The 13,732-nt window shown below is 49.0% G+C and overlaps 1 protein-coding gene across 4 annotated transcripts in view; it reads left to right on the top strand.

Moving 5' to 3' along the window:
* LOC147105806 (uncharacterized) overlaps positions 1 to 4,823 on the top strand; it is a 62,146-nt gene extending 57,323 nt beyond the window's left edge. For all 4 annotated transcript variants that reach the window (XM_086010567.1, XM_086010566.1, XM_086010569.1 and 1 more), the window contains exon 17: positions 2,292 to 4,823. In XM_086010567.1, coding sequence (XP_085866693.1) covers positions 2,292 to 4,625 — 2,334 coding nt within the window. In that variant the 3' untranslated portion in view covers positions 4,626 to 4,823. The remainder of the gene's footprint in view (positions 1 to 2,291) is intronic.
* The last annotated feature ends 8,909 nt before the right edge of the window (positions 4,824 to 13,732 follow it).

Here is a 13,732-nt window from a genome sequence, read left to right on the forward strand (position 1 = left end):
TTGTGGCGCCGCTCCGAGGCCGCGGACATTTCATCAAGGAGGCGCACCTCCTGGGCGAGGACCGTCTCCGGACTGGAGGGCGGACTCTCCCTCTGGGGAGAAGGCCGCCGAGCTGCCCGACCCTTCCTGCGTACCTGGACGCCACTGGGCCCAGCAACTGCCCTCCCCTGCAACACTTCCGCCCTCTGGGGAGAAGGCAGCCGTGCTGCCCGACCCTTCCCGCGTGCCTGGACGCCACTGGGCCCAGGAACTGCCCTCCCCTGCAACACTTCCCCCCTCTGGGGAGAAGGCAGCCGTGCTGCCCGACCCTTCCCGCGTGCCTGGACGCCACTGGGCCCAGGAGCTACACCCACCTGCAACACTTCCCCCTGGCTCTCCTCCAGGCAAGACGTGTCCCCTCCATTGCCATCCCCTGGCGCGGATGAGGGTTCCCCCGATGTGCCGCCTTCCTCTTGGTCCTCCTCTTCCGAGGGACTGGCACTCTCAGCTTCAGGGACCTCCTCCTCACCAGCTGAAAGCAGGAAGGCACAAGAGTAGCTTTAGAGTGAGGACAGGGCGTCAGCGAGGGAGGCATGAGTGGTGCCATTATGCGCATTGGTGGGACAGTGGCAAAGGATGTAGATCTGAAGCGCAAGGGGAACCAGAGAGGTCCAAATGGTCATGTCCTTACCATTGGGTCCCAGCACAGGGTCGGCATCTCCAACAGCAACGGGGCCAGTCACCCGGCCACGCATGAGTCGAGCCACGCTCTCCTCCAGCTGACTGAGCTCCTGGAACTGGGCACGGCCTCCCCCGGTGACAGTCTGGCTCTTCAAATTCCGCGCCAGCTTGGCCTGCAAGAGAAAGGACGGCCTCTAAGTACAGTGTGGTGCCCTGTTGTTGTGTGCACTGCCTCCCATGGTCGAATAGCTTGGCCAGTGTGTTAAGTGCAGAGAGTGCTATTGATGATCATGCCAGTGCCATAGCTGCGGGAGGAGGGCTGGCCATTAGGCCTTTGAGGTCCCTTTGCCCATAATGTGAGGTGCACATGCAAGGATGAGGACACTGGAAAGGGTACTCACCCTGACCAACCGACTGAGGTCGTTGTACTTCTTGCGGCATTGGTCACCAGTCCTGGGGACATCGCTGTTGGCTGACACCCTCTGGGCGATTTCCCTCCAGGCTCTCCTGTACTGCCTCCTGGGAGCCTTCTTGCCACTGTCCGGGCACAAGATCTCTCTGTTCTTTTCCAACCCCCTAAGCAGCACCCTCAAAGCATGCTCTGAGAAGCGCTGCGCTCGTTCACGGGCCTTCTGCATGGCTTCAGGCGCTATTTGGGTCCACCAGCAGTGTTCAGGCCTAGCTGCAGGGCTCCACTATCCAGGGCGTGGCTGCAGACAAAGTCGACCCTTCCCCCTTTAAGAGCTGGCCGGCGTCAGGGTGTCTGCTGTCAATCAAAACATGACCGCACCTGCGCTGCGCCCGGCCTCGGCGTTATCAGTCCGCACCGCCGGCTTAGCGCCTAAAGATAGGAGTGCAACGCCAGTTTCAGCGCTCGCCCAAATTCCTTGGCCAAAGCTACTGAATTTCGGCGAAGTGGCCTCCACTTTCCGGCGGGCGCTAACTTTAGCGCCCGCCCGACTTTACCGCCCCAAAAGTGGCTATACTGAATTTCTAGGCCTATGTATTGTTTTTGGCACCAGGATTGGTCCGATGGACCAAAATGGTCTTTTCCAGTCCTGTAAGAGTGTCTGGAATGAGAAAAGTCCATTCGGCCCATTAGTCCCACACTATCCATCTAATTATCTCTTGAACCCATTTATACTATCCACTTCCCATGTAAATTATTCCACAACTTCTTTACTCAAGGGTGAAAATGTTCCCTCTTACCCCCTAACTTCCTATTTTGAATGCTATTTGATCTCTTTGTCAAAGTGAACACTTTGCCTGGGTCAACTTTGTCAATTAAAAGATTTTGGCGTGAGGACCCTGGGGATGGTTCCAATACTGGATGGAAAACCACGCGCTGCACAAGTGATTTTGTGATATATGCTCCTGGCGAGTGAGGCTCCGTGCAATATCATTTACTATATTGTTTTGAAGTTAGAGTAAAGGCATAGTGACGGAGCAGTGTTGAGGGAGCTTTACTCTGTATCTAACCTGTGTGTGACAGTGGTACATATACCTATAAACTTCCAACTGATGTACTTAATTTTTTTTTACCAAAGACAAAAAACTGAACAGAAAAATAAAACGGTTTCACTTGAAATATTTTACTAACATCTCTTCTTTGTTTTTTCTCTGTAATTCAGGTTAACACCAACAAGCCAGAACCATCCTACAGTAACCTGGCCTATATAAACGAGGGGTTCAGTAACTGCAATGAGGAATCGAATGATGGGGGTGCCACATGCGATCTGGGGAGAATCTCAAGCGAACTGCTTGATGCTGCACCAGTTCAAGAACCAGAATGTGCCATCAAACCCATCTTGACTAATGGAAAACCAGTGCGAATCGCTGACTGCAAGTCCGTGTGCATCAAAGCTGATGTAACGGCAAAAGAAATTAGTTCTGATACCAGACATCAATATTCAGAATGTAAGAATGAGGAGCACAGAGGAAATGAGGACAGCCCATTAGGATTTAACCTGCAATCGCCCACAGTGGTGGAGAATGAGCCAAGCAAGACTGGCATGGAGGAGAGGCCACAATGTGAAAATAAGGCAGAGCCTTCTGAATTCAGAAAGAAAACTGTGCAGGAAGCAGCAGGGCACTCGGGAACTGCGCCGGGGGAAATAAATCGCTCAGTGTTTGCAGCAGAACAAGATTGGTCAGCAAACACGGCAGGAGGACAAAAGCATTCGGTGTCTGCAGCAGGAGGACTGGAGGGCCCGGTGACTGCAGAAGGACGAAAGCAATCGGTGTCCGCAGCAGAACAAGGACACCCAGTGACCATGACCATAGGACAAGAGCACATAACATGTTCAGAAAAAGAAGGTGCAGCGAATCCAGTGGCAGCAGATACAATCACAGAGCGTGCAGCAGCCGCAGATTACCCAGTAGCCACACAGCAGCCAGCAGAGCACCCATCATTTGCAAAGCAGCCAGTGGCAGAAGTGGCAGTGCAGCATCCAGTGGAAGTAGAGCATCCAGTGGCAGTAGAGCATCCAGCGGCTATGCAGCATCCAGTGGAAGTAAATAATCCAGAGGGAGTAGAATATCCAGTGGTGGTAATGTATCCAGCATCCACAGAGCATCCAGTGGAAGTAGAGAATCCAGTGACAATAGAGCATCCAGTGGCAGTAGTGTCTCTAGCATCGACAGAGCATCCAGTGGCAGTACAGCATCCAGAGGTTACAAAGCAGCCAGTGGTAGGAGAAATGGCAGTAGACTATCCAGCAGCCACAGAGTGTCCAGTGGCAGAAGGAGTAGTCATACAGTGTCCAACGACAGGAGTGACCATAGAGGTCCTGGAGGGAAGAGTGGTGAGAGTGGAAGCCACAGCAGCAAGAAAAGCATCCATAGAAACTCCAGTGGTGGCCACAGAGTTTCTGGCAGCAGCAGGATTGGCCACAGAGGGTCCAGTAGCAGGAGTGGCCACAGAGGGTCCAGTAACAGGAGTGGCCACAGAGGGTCCAGCAGGAGTGGCCACAGAGGGTCCAGTAGTAGGAATGGCCACAGAGGGTCCAGCAGGAGTGGCCACAGAGGGTCCAGTAGTAGGAGTGGCCACAGAGGGTCCAGAAGTAGGAGTGGCCACAGAGGGTCCAGTAGCAGGAGTGGCCACAGAGGGTCCAGCAGGAGTGGCCACAGAGGGTCCAGTAGTAGGAGTGGCCACAGAGGGTCCAGTAGCAGGAGTGGCCACAGAGGGTCCAGTAGTAGGAGTGGCCACAGAGGGTCCAGAAGTAGGAGTGGCCACAGAGGGTCCAGAAGTAGGAGTGGCCACAGAGGGTCCAATAGCAGGAGTGGCCACAGAGGGTCCAGCAGGAGTGGCCACAGAGGGTCCAGTAGTAGGAGTGGCCACAGAGGGTCCAGCAGGAGTGGCCACAGAGGGTCCAGAAGTAGGAGTGGCCACAGAGGGTCCAGCAGGAGTGGCCACAGAGGGTCCAGTAGCAGGAGTGGCCACAGAGGGTCCAGCAGGAGTGGCCACAGAGGGTCCAGTAGCAGGAGTGGCCACAGAGGGTCCAGCAGGAGTGGCCACAGAGGGTCCAGCAGGAGTGGCCACAAAGGGTCCAGTAGTAGGAGTGGCCACAGAGGGTCCAGTAGCAGGATTAGCCACAGAGAGCCTAGCGGCAGAAGGATTGGCCATTGAAGGCCAGTCAGCAGGACAAGTGGCTGCAGAGAATCCAGCAGCAGGAGGATCGACCATAAAGGGCCCAGAGGGAGAAGCGCCTACAGAGGGTCAAATGGAAGCCAAAGAGAGCCCAGCAACAGGAGGAGCAGGTATGGAGGTCCCAGTGGTGGCTGGCATTGGTCCATCAGCAGGAGAAATGAGTCCAAAAGCTATTGGGAATCCAGTGGCCCGAGCAGCCACAGAATGTCCAGTGGTTGCAGAGGGTCCAGCAGCCACAGATTACTCGACAGATGCTGAAAGAGGAGACAGTTCTGTAACTCTAGTGCAGAGCACCGCAGATATTGTGATGCTTTAGAGAACACAGGATGAGGAAACCAAGCACCCAAGGAGATTAAGAATCAGAAGAGCTGCCTCTTCATCAGAGCACTCTGACTTGAGAATGTTACAAATCAGCCACTGTTTGAAGAGGACAATGTAGAACTTTCCTAACATGGATTAAAAAAATTACAACTACTGAGTAACTGTGAAGTGTCCCCCCCACCACCCCCCCTCCTCCAGCCACCCTCTGATACCTTTGAGTAAAATATGCAGTCCTCACCATTTGCAACATGAAGATCTCCTGTCTTCAGCTCTCAGTCTGCAGAGAGCTATGAAATGCCAGTCTCTTAAAAACCTTCTGACCTGCATTCTTACAGCTTTACTGCTGTTGAAAGACCTGTTGGCTCCCAAATTACAGAAAGGCTGTGTATTCTGCTGCTGCAGCCAAAATGGATGAAAGGCTCAAAGATAAAATGACAATGTTTTTAAATAAGGAGGGATATGCAATGATTAGAACCCACAGCACTTTGATCAGCTTCTGAAAGAGAGTTTGTTTAAATTTGTTCTTGGGATGTGGGCGTCGTTGGAAAGGCCGGCATTTATTGCCGAGCCGTTTGCGTTTGAGAAGGTGTTGGTGAGCCGTCTTCTTGAACTGCTGCAGTCCGTGTTCTCCCACAGTGTGATTAGGTAGGGAGTTCCTGAATTTTGACCCAGTGACAATGAAGGAACGGCGATATATTTCCAAGTCAGGCTGGTGTGTGACTTGGAGGGGAACTTGGAGGTGATGATGTTCCCATGCACCTGCTGTCCTTGTCCTTCTAGGTGGTGGTCACGGGTTTGGGAGGTGCTGCCAAAGCAGCCTTGGTGACTTGCTGCAGTGCATCCTGTAGATAATACACACTGCAGCCAGTGGTGAAGGGAGTTCATGGGGTTCCAACCAAGATTCCTTTGTTATGGATAGTATCAAGCTTCTTGACTGTTGAAGTTGGATTAACATTTCAGGTTTGATCCTTTATCAGAACTAGAGGAATGATCCCACCTGAAATTTGAGCCTTTTGTGCTTTTCCAACATTTAGTTTTTATTTCAGATTTTCAGCTACAGTATTATGTTTATTTACACATCTCACGATTTAAGGTTTAAATTTTATGTCAGATTTAAAAACACTAGGTGGTTGTACCAGATTAGAGAATGCTTTCTTGCCAAGCTGGGAGTGCAAAGTCTCTATAGTGGCAAAAAACTAAGACGATTTTATGGGCCTAATCCCTCCCTAACATTCCCATGGCCGCTATATCCCAGAATAAAGCTGACAAGAGCACAACAGTTTAATTTTTGGGGAAAGGATAGTTTGAAATCGCACTTAGGTACCACAGCCATATCATGGGGATTTGGTCTGAAACCAAGCACTGTCAGTGAGCAAGCTCTCGGTACTCAGGTGTCAGCTGTGGCTCAGTTGGTAACACCCTTGCTCTTGGCATCAGAAGGTTGTGGGTTCGTAGTCCCACTCCAGGGACCTGAGTACAAAAATCTAGGCTGACATTCTAGTGCAGTACTGAGGGAGTGCTGCACTGTTGGAGGTGCCGTCTTTCTGATGAAACGTTGAACCGAGGCCCTGATCTGCTCTCAGGTGGATGTAAAAGATCCTATAGCACTATTTCGAAGAGGAGCAGGGGAAGTTACCCCTGGTGTTCCAGTCAATATTTAGCCCGCAATCAACATCACAAGATTATCTGGTGATTATCACATTGCTCTTTGTGGGAGCTTGCTATGCGCAAATTGGCATGCGCGGTATTTTGAATGGGCTGCGCTGCCCCTTTAAGGCCCCCCAAAAAATGACAGGGAACATTACTCCTTGGTTATCAAGTAGGCTTCAGCACCCAATAACATGGGCCTCAGGCCACATAACTGACCTCACAGAGTCCATCACTAACTTCCTCCGTTTATCGGGCTCATTCCCACAGTTGTCTTCTCCTTTACAGGACCAGCATTAACTGGAGAAAAAAAATGTCTTTAATCAGGTCACTGTTATGGCACATCACTCCTTCCAGGTCAAACTTTACAGTCAGCAGAAAGCTGCAAGGATCAGAACAAAATACATTTTTCAGGAATTACAAGAGTAACTAGAGGTTCATCCATTTAGGCACAGAATGAAATCCCCACATTTCCTCATATTGCAACTTGGGTTCTGATGAAGGGTCCTGGATGAAATGTTAATCTATCTTCTCTTTCACCTGCTGACCAACCTGGTGTGAATTTTGAAGCACTTTCTATTTTTGTTCTGATTTCCAGTTTTCGTTTTGATCTCGTCATCAATGGGTTTGGCCTTGAGATTAAAACTAGTCGCTGATTCACAAGCTTTCATTGGGTTTGGTGGGGAAAGACAAGTGTGTAGAACCATGTACAGGAAACTCTCGTTTAGACGGCACCTAAATATCCGGAATTCTCTATTAACCGGCAAAATTCTCACTCCGAAAACAACACCTCAATAACCGGCAATGTTGCAGAGTCCGAGTCCGAGTCTCCCGCGGTGGCCGAGTTAGTCAGTGGGGGTAGTTCTCCAAACTGCCACTACTCAGCTTCTTGGCGCTGTCGGAGTCGGAACACCTCAATACCCCTGTAACAGGAGTCTGACTCTCCCGTGCTGCCGGTAGTCTCTTCTGATCTGCCATTTTACAGGGGTACTGTGTGTCTCCCACGCTGCTGGTAGTCATTGCATTGCATTACCCTCAACTGGCAGTACTGTACTTAATCAAGCATCTTCCACCATCCATTTAACAACATTCTGTAGGTGAGTACCCAATTACTGTATACTGCACATTTCTTGATTTTTTAATTTTTCTTTGTTAAAAATAGCCTCGGTAGATAACCCTCTCCGTCATCCGGAATTTTTGATCAACCGGCAACACACCGGTCCCGGATACCAAAGAGTTTCCTGTATATTATGTAAGATACATATTGTGGCGTACCGATCACAGAAAGGACACAATCCGCTTTTCGGTCCGTAGACCTTTAAGAAACTCGATCTGCAACATAGTTAGGCCCAGAGCGGGGGAGGGGCAGTCTAAGCTGTGGACTGATGAAAGACAGTCGGACTTGGTGTAGTCTCTGACGCCATTTTTGTGTTCAACATGTGGTCTCAACAATTAAACCTTTTCTGTTGAACCTCTCCGAGTTCAGTATATTTTGTTAGGAGTACGTAGACTCCTACAATATACTTACAATGTTGAAGGAAATCACAAAAGGACATTTCACAATACAGGGGGAAGATCTCTGTGCATAAATGTAACTAACTCATCAACGTGTTTATAAAGAACACATTAAGAAATCCTGGACACTTAGGAAATCTTCCCCCACAGTGATTTAAGACTAGAAGTTGCTGTTGGCGATAGTAACAAACAAATACTTAATGCATTCTTGGCTTTGATAAAATGGGCTGAAATTGTCTGTTCTGACATTCATTTGTCCACTTTCAACAGAGGCGTCAACAACACATTTATTTTAAATGTGGCACAAATGTTGCAAGAACACATTACGTGTTTGCTCACTAATATCACTGGCAGTAATTTCTCAGCTTTAGTATGAAGCGTTCTCCTGTAGTGTTATTCCTCTTGCACCCTCCCCTCGATGCCTGAGTTTATATGTAGACCAGGGATGGGTGCAATCTTGGCAAATCATTAATCACTTTAAGTAAATGAAATGTATTCAGTCTACTGTAACTCAATGCCATTTACAGTCAATTTAAAATGTTGAGTAAATGATTGTGTTAAAAAAACCTCATTGCCAGGCTGGTCCAGTTTAATGAGACAATGCACAAAATACTGTGCTCAAATAATGGGTTTTACTGTACTTGTATGTTTTGGTCAAAGCAAAGGTGAACATAGTCCTTTAAATTCCACCCCAAATTTATCATCTTCGCACCAGATACAGTACAGTACTGTGAATTCAGCTTCATGACCACTTGCAGTGTGCTTTTACAAGGTGGTATAGGGCACGGCTACTACTCTTTGCTTCTCTGTCAAGAGAATGTGCTCCATAACAGGAGGTGTAGTTTGATGGACCCAACTTCCAATCTTTACTCTTATTTCCCCAGACCAAGCTGTAGTGCTCCACGGACACAAAATGCTCCATCTGGCAACTCTGATAACTTCCTTGGGAAACCCATTCATTGAGAATAGTGCTACTGTCCCCCAAGTGAGTGTCCAGTGTTCTACTGCTAGAACTACGGATCCCTTGAATGGGGGTCCAGTGCTCTACGGATCCCCTGAATGGGGGTCCAGTGTTCTACTGATCCCCTGAAAGGGGGTCCAGTGCTCTACTGATCCCCTGAATGGGGGTCCAGTGCTCTACTGATCCCCTGAATGGGGGTCCAGTGCTCTACTGATCCCCTGAATGGGGGTCCAGTGTTCTACTGATCCCCTGAATGGGGGTCCAGTGCTCTAGTGATCCCCTGAATGGGGGTCCAGTGCTCTACTGATCCCCTGAATGGGGGTCCAGTGCTCTACTGATCCCCTGAATGGGGGTCCAGTGTTCTACTGATCCCCTGGATGGGGGTCCAGTGCTCTACTGATCCCCTGAATGGGGGTCCAGTGCTCTACTGATCCCCTGAATGGGGGTCCGGTGCTCTACTGATCCCCTGAATGGGGGTCCCGAGCTCTACTGATCCCCTGAATGGGAGTCCCGAGCTCTACTGATCCCCTGAATGGGGGTCCGGTGCTCTACTGATCCCCTGAATGGGGGTCCAGTGCTCTACTGATCCCCTGAATGGGGGTCCAGTGTTCTACTGATCCCCTGAATGGGGGTCCAGTGCTCTAGTGATCCCCTGAATGGGGGTCCAGTGCTCTAGTGATCCCCTGAATGGCAGTCCCGAGCTCTACTGATCCCCTGAATGGGGGTCCAGTGCTCTACTGGTCCCCTGAATGGGGGTCCAGTGCTCTACTGGTCCCCTGAATGGGGGTCCAGTGCTCTACTGATCCCCTGAATGGGGGTCCAGTGCTGTACTGATCCCCTGAATGGGGGTCCAGTGTTCTACTGGTCCCCTGAATGGGGGTCCAGTGCTCTACTGATCCCCTGAATGGGGGTCCAGTGCTCTAGTGATCCCCTGAATGGGGGTCCAGTGTTCTACTGGTCCCGAATGGGGGTCCCGAGCTCTACTGATCCCCTGAATGGGGGTCCAGTGTTCTACTGGTCCCCTGAATGGGGGTCCAGTGCTCTACTGATCCCCTGAATGGGGGTCCAGTGCTCTACTGATCCCCTGAATGGGGGTCCCGTGAACTACTGATCCCCTGAATGGGGGTCCAGTGTTCTACTGATCCCCTGAATGGGGGTCCCGAGCTCTACTGATCCCCTGAATGGGGGTCCCGTGAACTACTGATCCCCTGAATGGGGGTCCAGTGTTCTACTGATCCCCTGAATGGGGGTCCAGTGCTCTAGTGATCCCTTGAATGGGGGTCCAGTGTTCTACTGATCCCCTGAATGGGGGTCCCGTGCTCTACTGATCCCCTGAATGGGGGTCCCGTGAACTACTGATCCCCTGAATGGGGGTCCAGTGCTCTACTGATCCCCTGAATGGGGGTCCCGAGCTCTACTGATCCCCTGAATGGGGGTCCCGTGAACTACTGATCCCCTGAATGGGGGTCCAGTGTTCTACTGATCCCCTGAATGGGGGTCCAGTGCTCTAGTGATCCCCTGAATGGGGGTCCAGTGCTCTAGTGATCCCCTGAATGGGGGTCCAGTGCTCTAGTGATCCCCTGAATGGGGGTCCAGTGCTCTACTGATCCCTTGAATGGGGGTCCAGTGTTCTACTGATCCCCTGAATGGGGGTCCCGTGCTCTACTGATCCCCTGAATGGGGGTCCAGTGTTCTACTGGTCCCCTGAATGGGAGTCCCGAGCTCTACTGATCCCCTGAATGGGGGTCCAGTGCTCTACTGATCCCCTGAATGGGGGTCCAGTGCTCTAGTGATCCCCTGAATGGGGGTTCAGTGTTCTACTGATCCCCTGAATGGGGGTCCAGTGCTCTACTGATCCCCTGAATGGGGGTCCAGTGCTCTACTGATCCCCTGAATGGGGGTCCAGTGCTCTACTGGTAGAACTACTGATCCCCTGAATGAGAGTCCAAAGCTGCCAACAATAACTTCCCCACGGTTGTTTTTCTGTTGGATTATTAAACACCTTCTAACATATTACAAATCTTGAAAATCACACAGACCTTGCAGCAACCTAGGCCATTTTGGACTCATGATTTACAGGTACCAAGACTTAAAACTTTTCTGTGATATTATCATAATCAATTTGGAATCCCTTTCATTTAAAGGAGAACAATGCAGGAAACAGTATTTTCCATTGTTTATCCTTCAGACTGGATCCCCTGTTGTATCCTCCACAGTTGTATTTAACCCTATGCACATCTGGTTCTTTTTCACACTTTTCTGCGGACTGAAGTCTGGGGCAGTTTTAGTTCAGTTCCTTAGGAACATAGGGATTGCTTGTAGACAAAAAAACCAAGGTCCATTTAGTTTGCCTTCTACTATCCTAGTAGTCACATGATACAACGATAATGGAGTTGACTGATTACAGTAATCAATATCTATCTAGTCTACAACAGACCCAGACATGAGACAAGCGAGGAAAACCGCAGTGGTGGAGAGCTTTGGGAACTATAGGTCCAAAATCATATTTTTTCTCCCGAGCGTGCTATACTTACTACATATCTTGTCTCAAATTACTCATACTATATTCCACAATGTTATTTTCTGAAATAAACCGATCTAACTTGCATTTGAATGAATCAATACTAATTGCTTCCACTGTCTCCCTAGGGAGCCATGTTCCATAGATTGGCCACTCGCTCACTGAAATATTGTTTCCGAAGAGAAAAATTGTCTCAAAGAGAAAGGTGGTTCTTCTGGGAAATTTCTCACTTGTCTGGTTGGTCCTGCTTTTCTGAGCAGACACATTATTGAGAGAGTTTGATGGGACAGTGTAGAGGGAGCTTTAACTTGCATTTAAACTCGTGATGTACCCCCACCTTGGATTGTTTGATGGGGCAGTGTAGAGGGAGCTTTACTCTGTATCTAACCCGTGCTGTACCTGTCCTGGGAGTGTGTGATGGGACAGTGTAGAGGGAGGTTTATTCTTTATGTAACCCGTGATGTACCTGCCCTGGGAGTGTTTTTTACTCTGTATCTAACCCGTGCTGTGCCTGGGAGTGTTTGATGGGACAGTGTAGAGGAATTTTTAACCTGCATTGAACTGGAGCTGTACCTGCCCTGGGAGTGTTTGATGGGGCACCTCTTGGGTCACCACAGCTCAATTCATGTTTTTGTATCATGTCATTCCTGCATTTAGTAGTAGATTGGAAAAGTTTTTTTTATTTATTCACGGGATGTGGGTGTCGCTGGCAAGGCCAGCATTTCTTGCCCATCCCTAATTACCCTTGAGAAGGTGGTGGTGAGCCGCCGCCTTGAACCGCTGCAATTTGTTTTGTCGTGGACAACTGAGTGGCTTGCTCGGCCATTTCAGAGGGCAGTTAAGAGATAACCAAATGCTGTGGGTCTGGAGTCACATAGGCCAGACTGGGTAAGGACGGCAGATTTCCTTCCCTAAAGGACATTAGTGAACCAGATGGGTTTTTAGGATAATCTGGTAGTTCCATGGTCACAATTACTGATATTAGCTTTTTTTAATTTTAGATTTATTTAATTAACTGAATTTAAATTCCTCAGCTACTGTGGTGGGATTCAAACTCTCGCCTCCAGGTTATTAGTCCAGGCAAACATGGCAGCCATTCTGCGCAGTAAGATCCCAGAAACATCTATGCATAATGAATGAGCAAATTATTCTGGTCCTGGGGGTGTTGGTGGAGGGAGGAGTATTGGCCAGGATGAAAAAGCATGGGCAGGGCAATGCAGCCACAATCTCTTAATAAGCACATAAGGATTTGGATGGTTTATATACAACAACAACTTGCATTTATATAGGAACAGGAGTAGGCCATTTAGCCCCTCAAGTCTGTTCCGCCAGTCAATGAGATCATGGCTGATCTGTGATCTAACTCCATATACTTGCCGTTGCCCCACATCCCTTAATACCTTTGGTTAACAAAATCTATCAATCTCATAGAAACATAGAAGATAGGAGCAGGAGTAGGCCATTCAGCCCCTCGAGCCTACTCCGCCATTCAATGCGATCATGGCTGATCATCCAAATTCAGTACCCGGTCCCTGCTTTCTCCCCATACCCCTTGATCCCTTTAGCCTTAAGAAATATATCCAACTCCTTCTTGAATATATTTAATGAATTGGCCTCTACTGCCTTCTGTGGTAGAGAATTCCACAGGTTCACCACTCTCTGGGTGAAGAAATTCCTCCTCATTTCTGTCCTAAATGGCCTAACCCTTATCCTTAGACTGTGACCCCTGGTTCTGGACTCCCCGACCATCGGGAACATCCTTCCTGCATCTAGTCTGTCCAGTCCTGTCAGAATTTTATAAGTTTCAATGAGATCCCCTCTCATTCTTCTAAACTCCAGCAAGTACAATTTAAAATTAACAATTGACCTAGCATTAATTGCCGTTTGTGGAAGCGAGTTCCAAACTTCTACCTCCCTTTGCATGCAGAAGTGTTTCCTAACTTCACTCCTGAAAGATCTGGCTCTAATTTTTAGATTATGTCCCCTAGTCCTAGACTCCCAACCAGTGGACATAGTTTCCCTCTATCTACCCTATCAGTTCCCCTTAATATCTTGAAAACTTTGATCAAATCACCCTTTAACCTTCTGAATTACATGGAATACAATCCTAGTTTGTGTAATCTCCCCATGTAATTTAACCCTTGGAGTCCAGGTATCATTCTGGTAAATCTACGCTGCACTCTCTCCAAGGTCAATATATCCTTCCTAAGGTGTTATATAGCACCTTTAACATAGTAAAACATCCCAAGGCGCTTCGCAGGAGCATATGAAACAAAATTTGACACCAAGCCACATAAGGAGATATTAGGACAGATGACCAAATGCATCTTAAAGGAGGAGAGCGAGGTAGAGAGGTTTAGGGAGGGAATTCCAAAGCTTAGGGTCTAAGCAGCTGAAGACACGGCCGTCAATGGTGTAGCGATTAAAATAGGAGATGCGCAAGAGGCCAGAATTGGGG

Source organism: Somniosus microcephalus, chromosome 17 (assembly GCF_052327205.1).
Source record: "Somniosus microcephalus isolate GS21.2 chromosome 17, FLI_Smic_1.0, whole genome shotgun sequence".
Classification (NCBI taxonomy): Eukaryota; Metazoa; Chordata; class Chondrichthyes; order Squaliformes; family Somniosidae; genus Somniosus; species Somniosus microcephalus.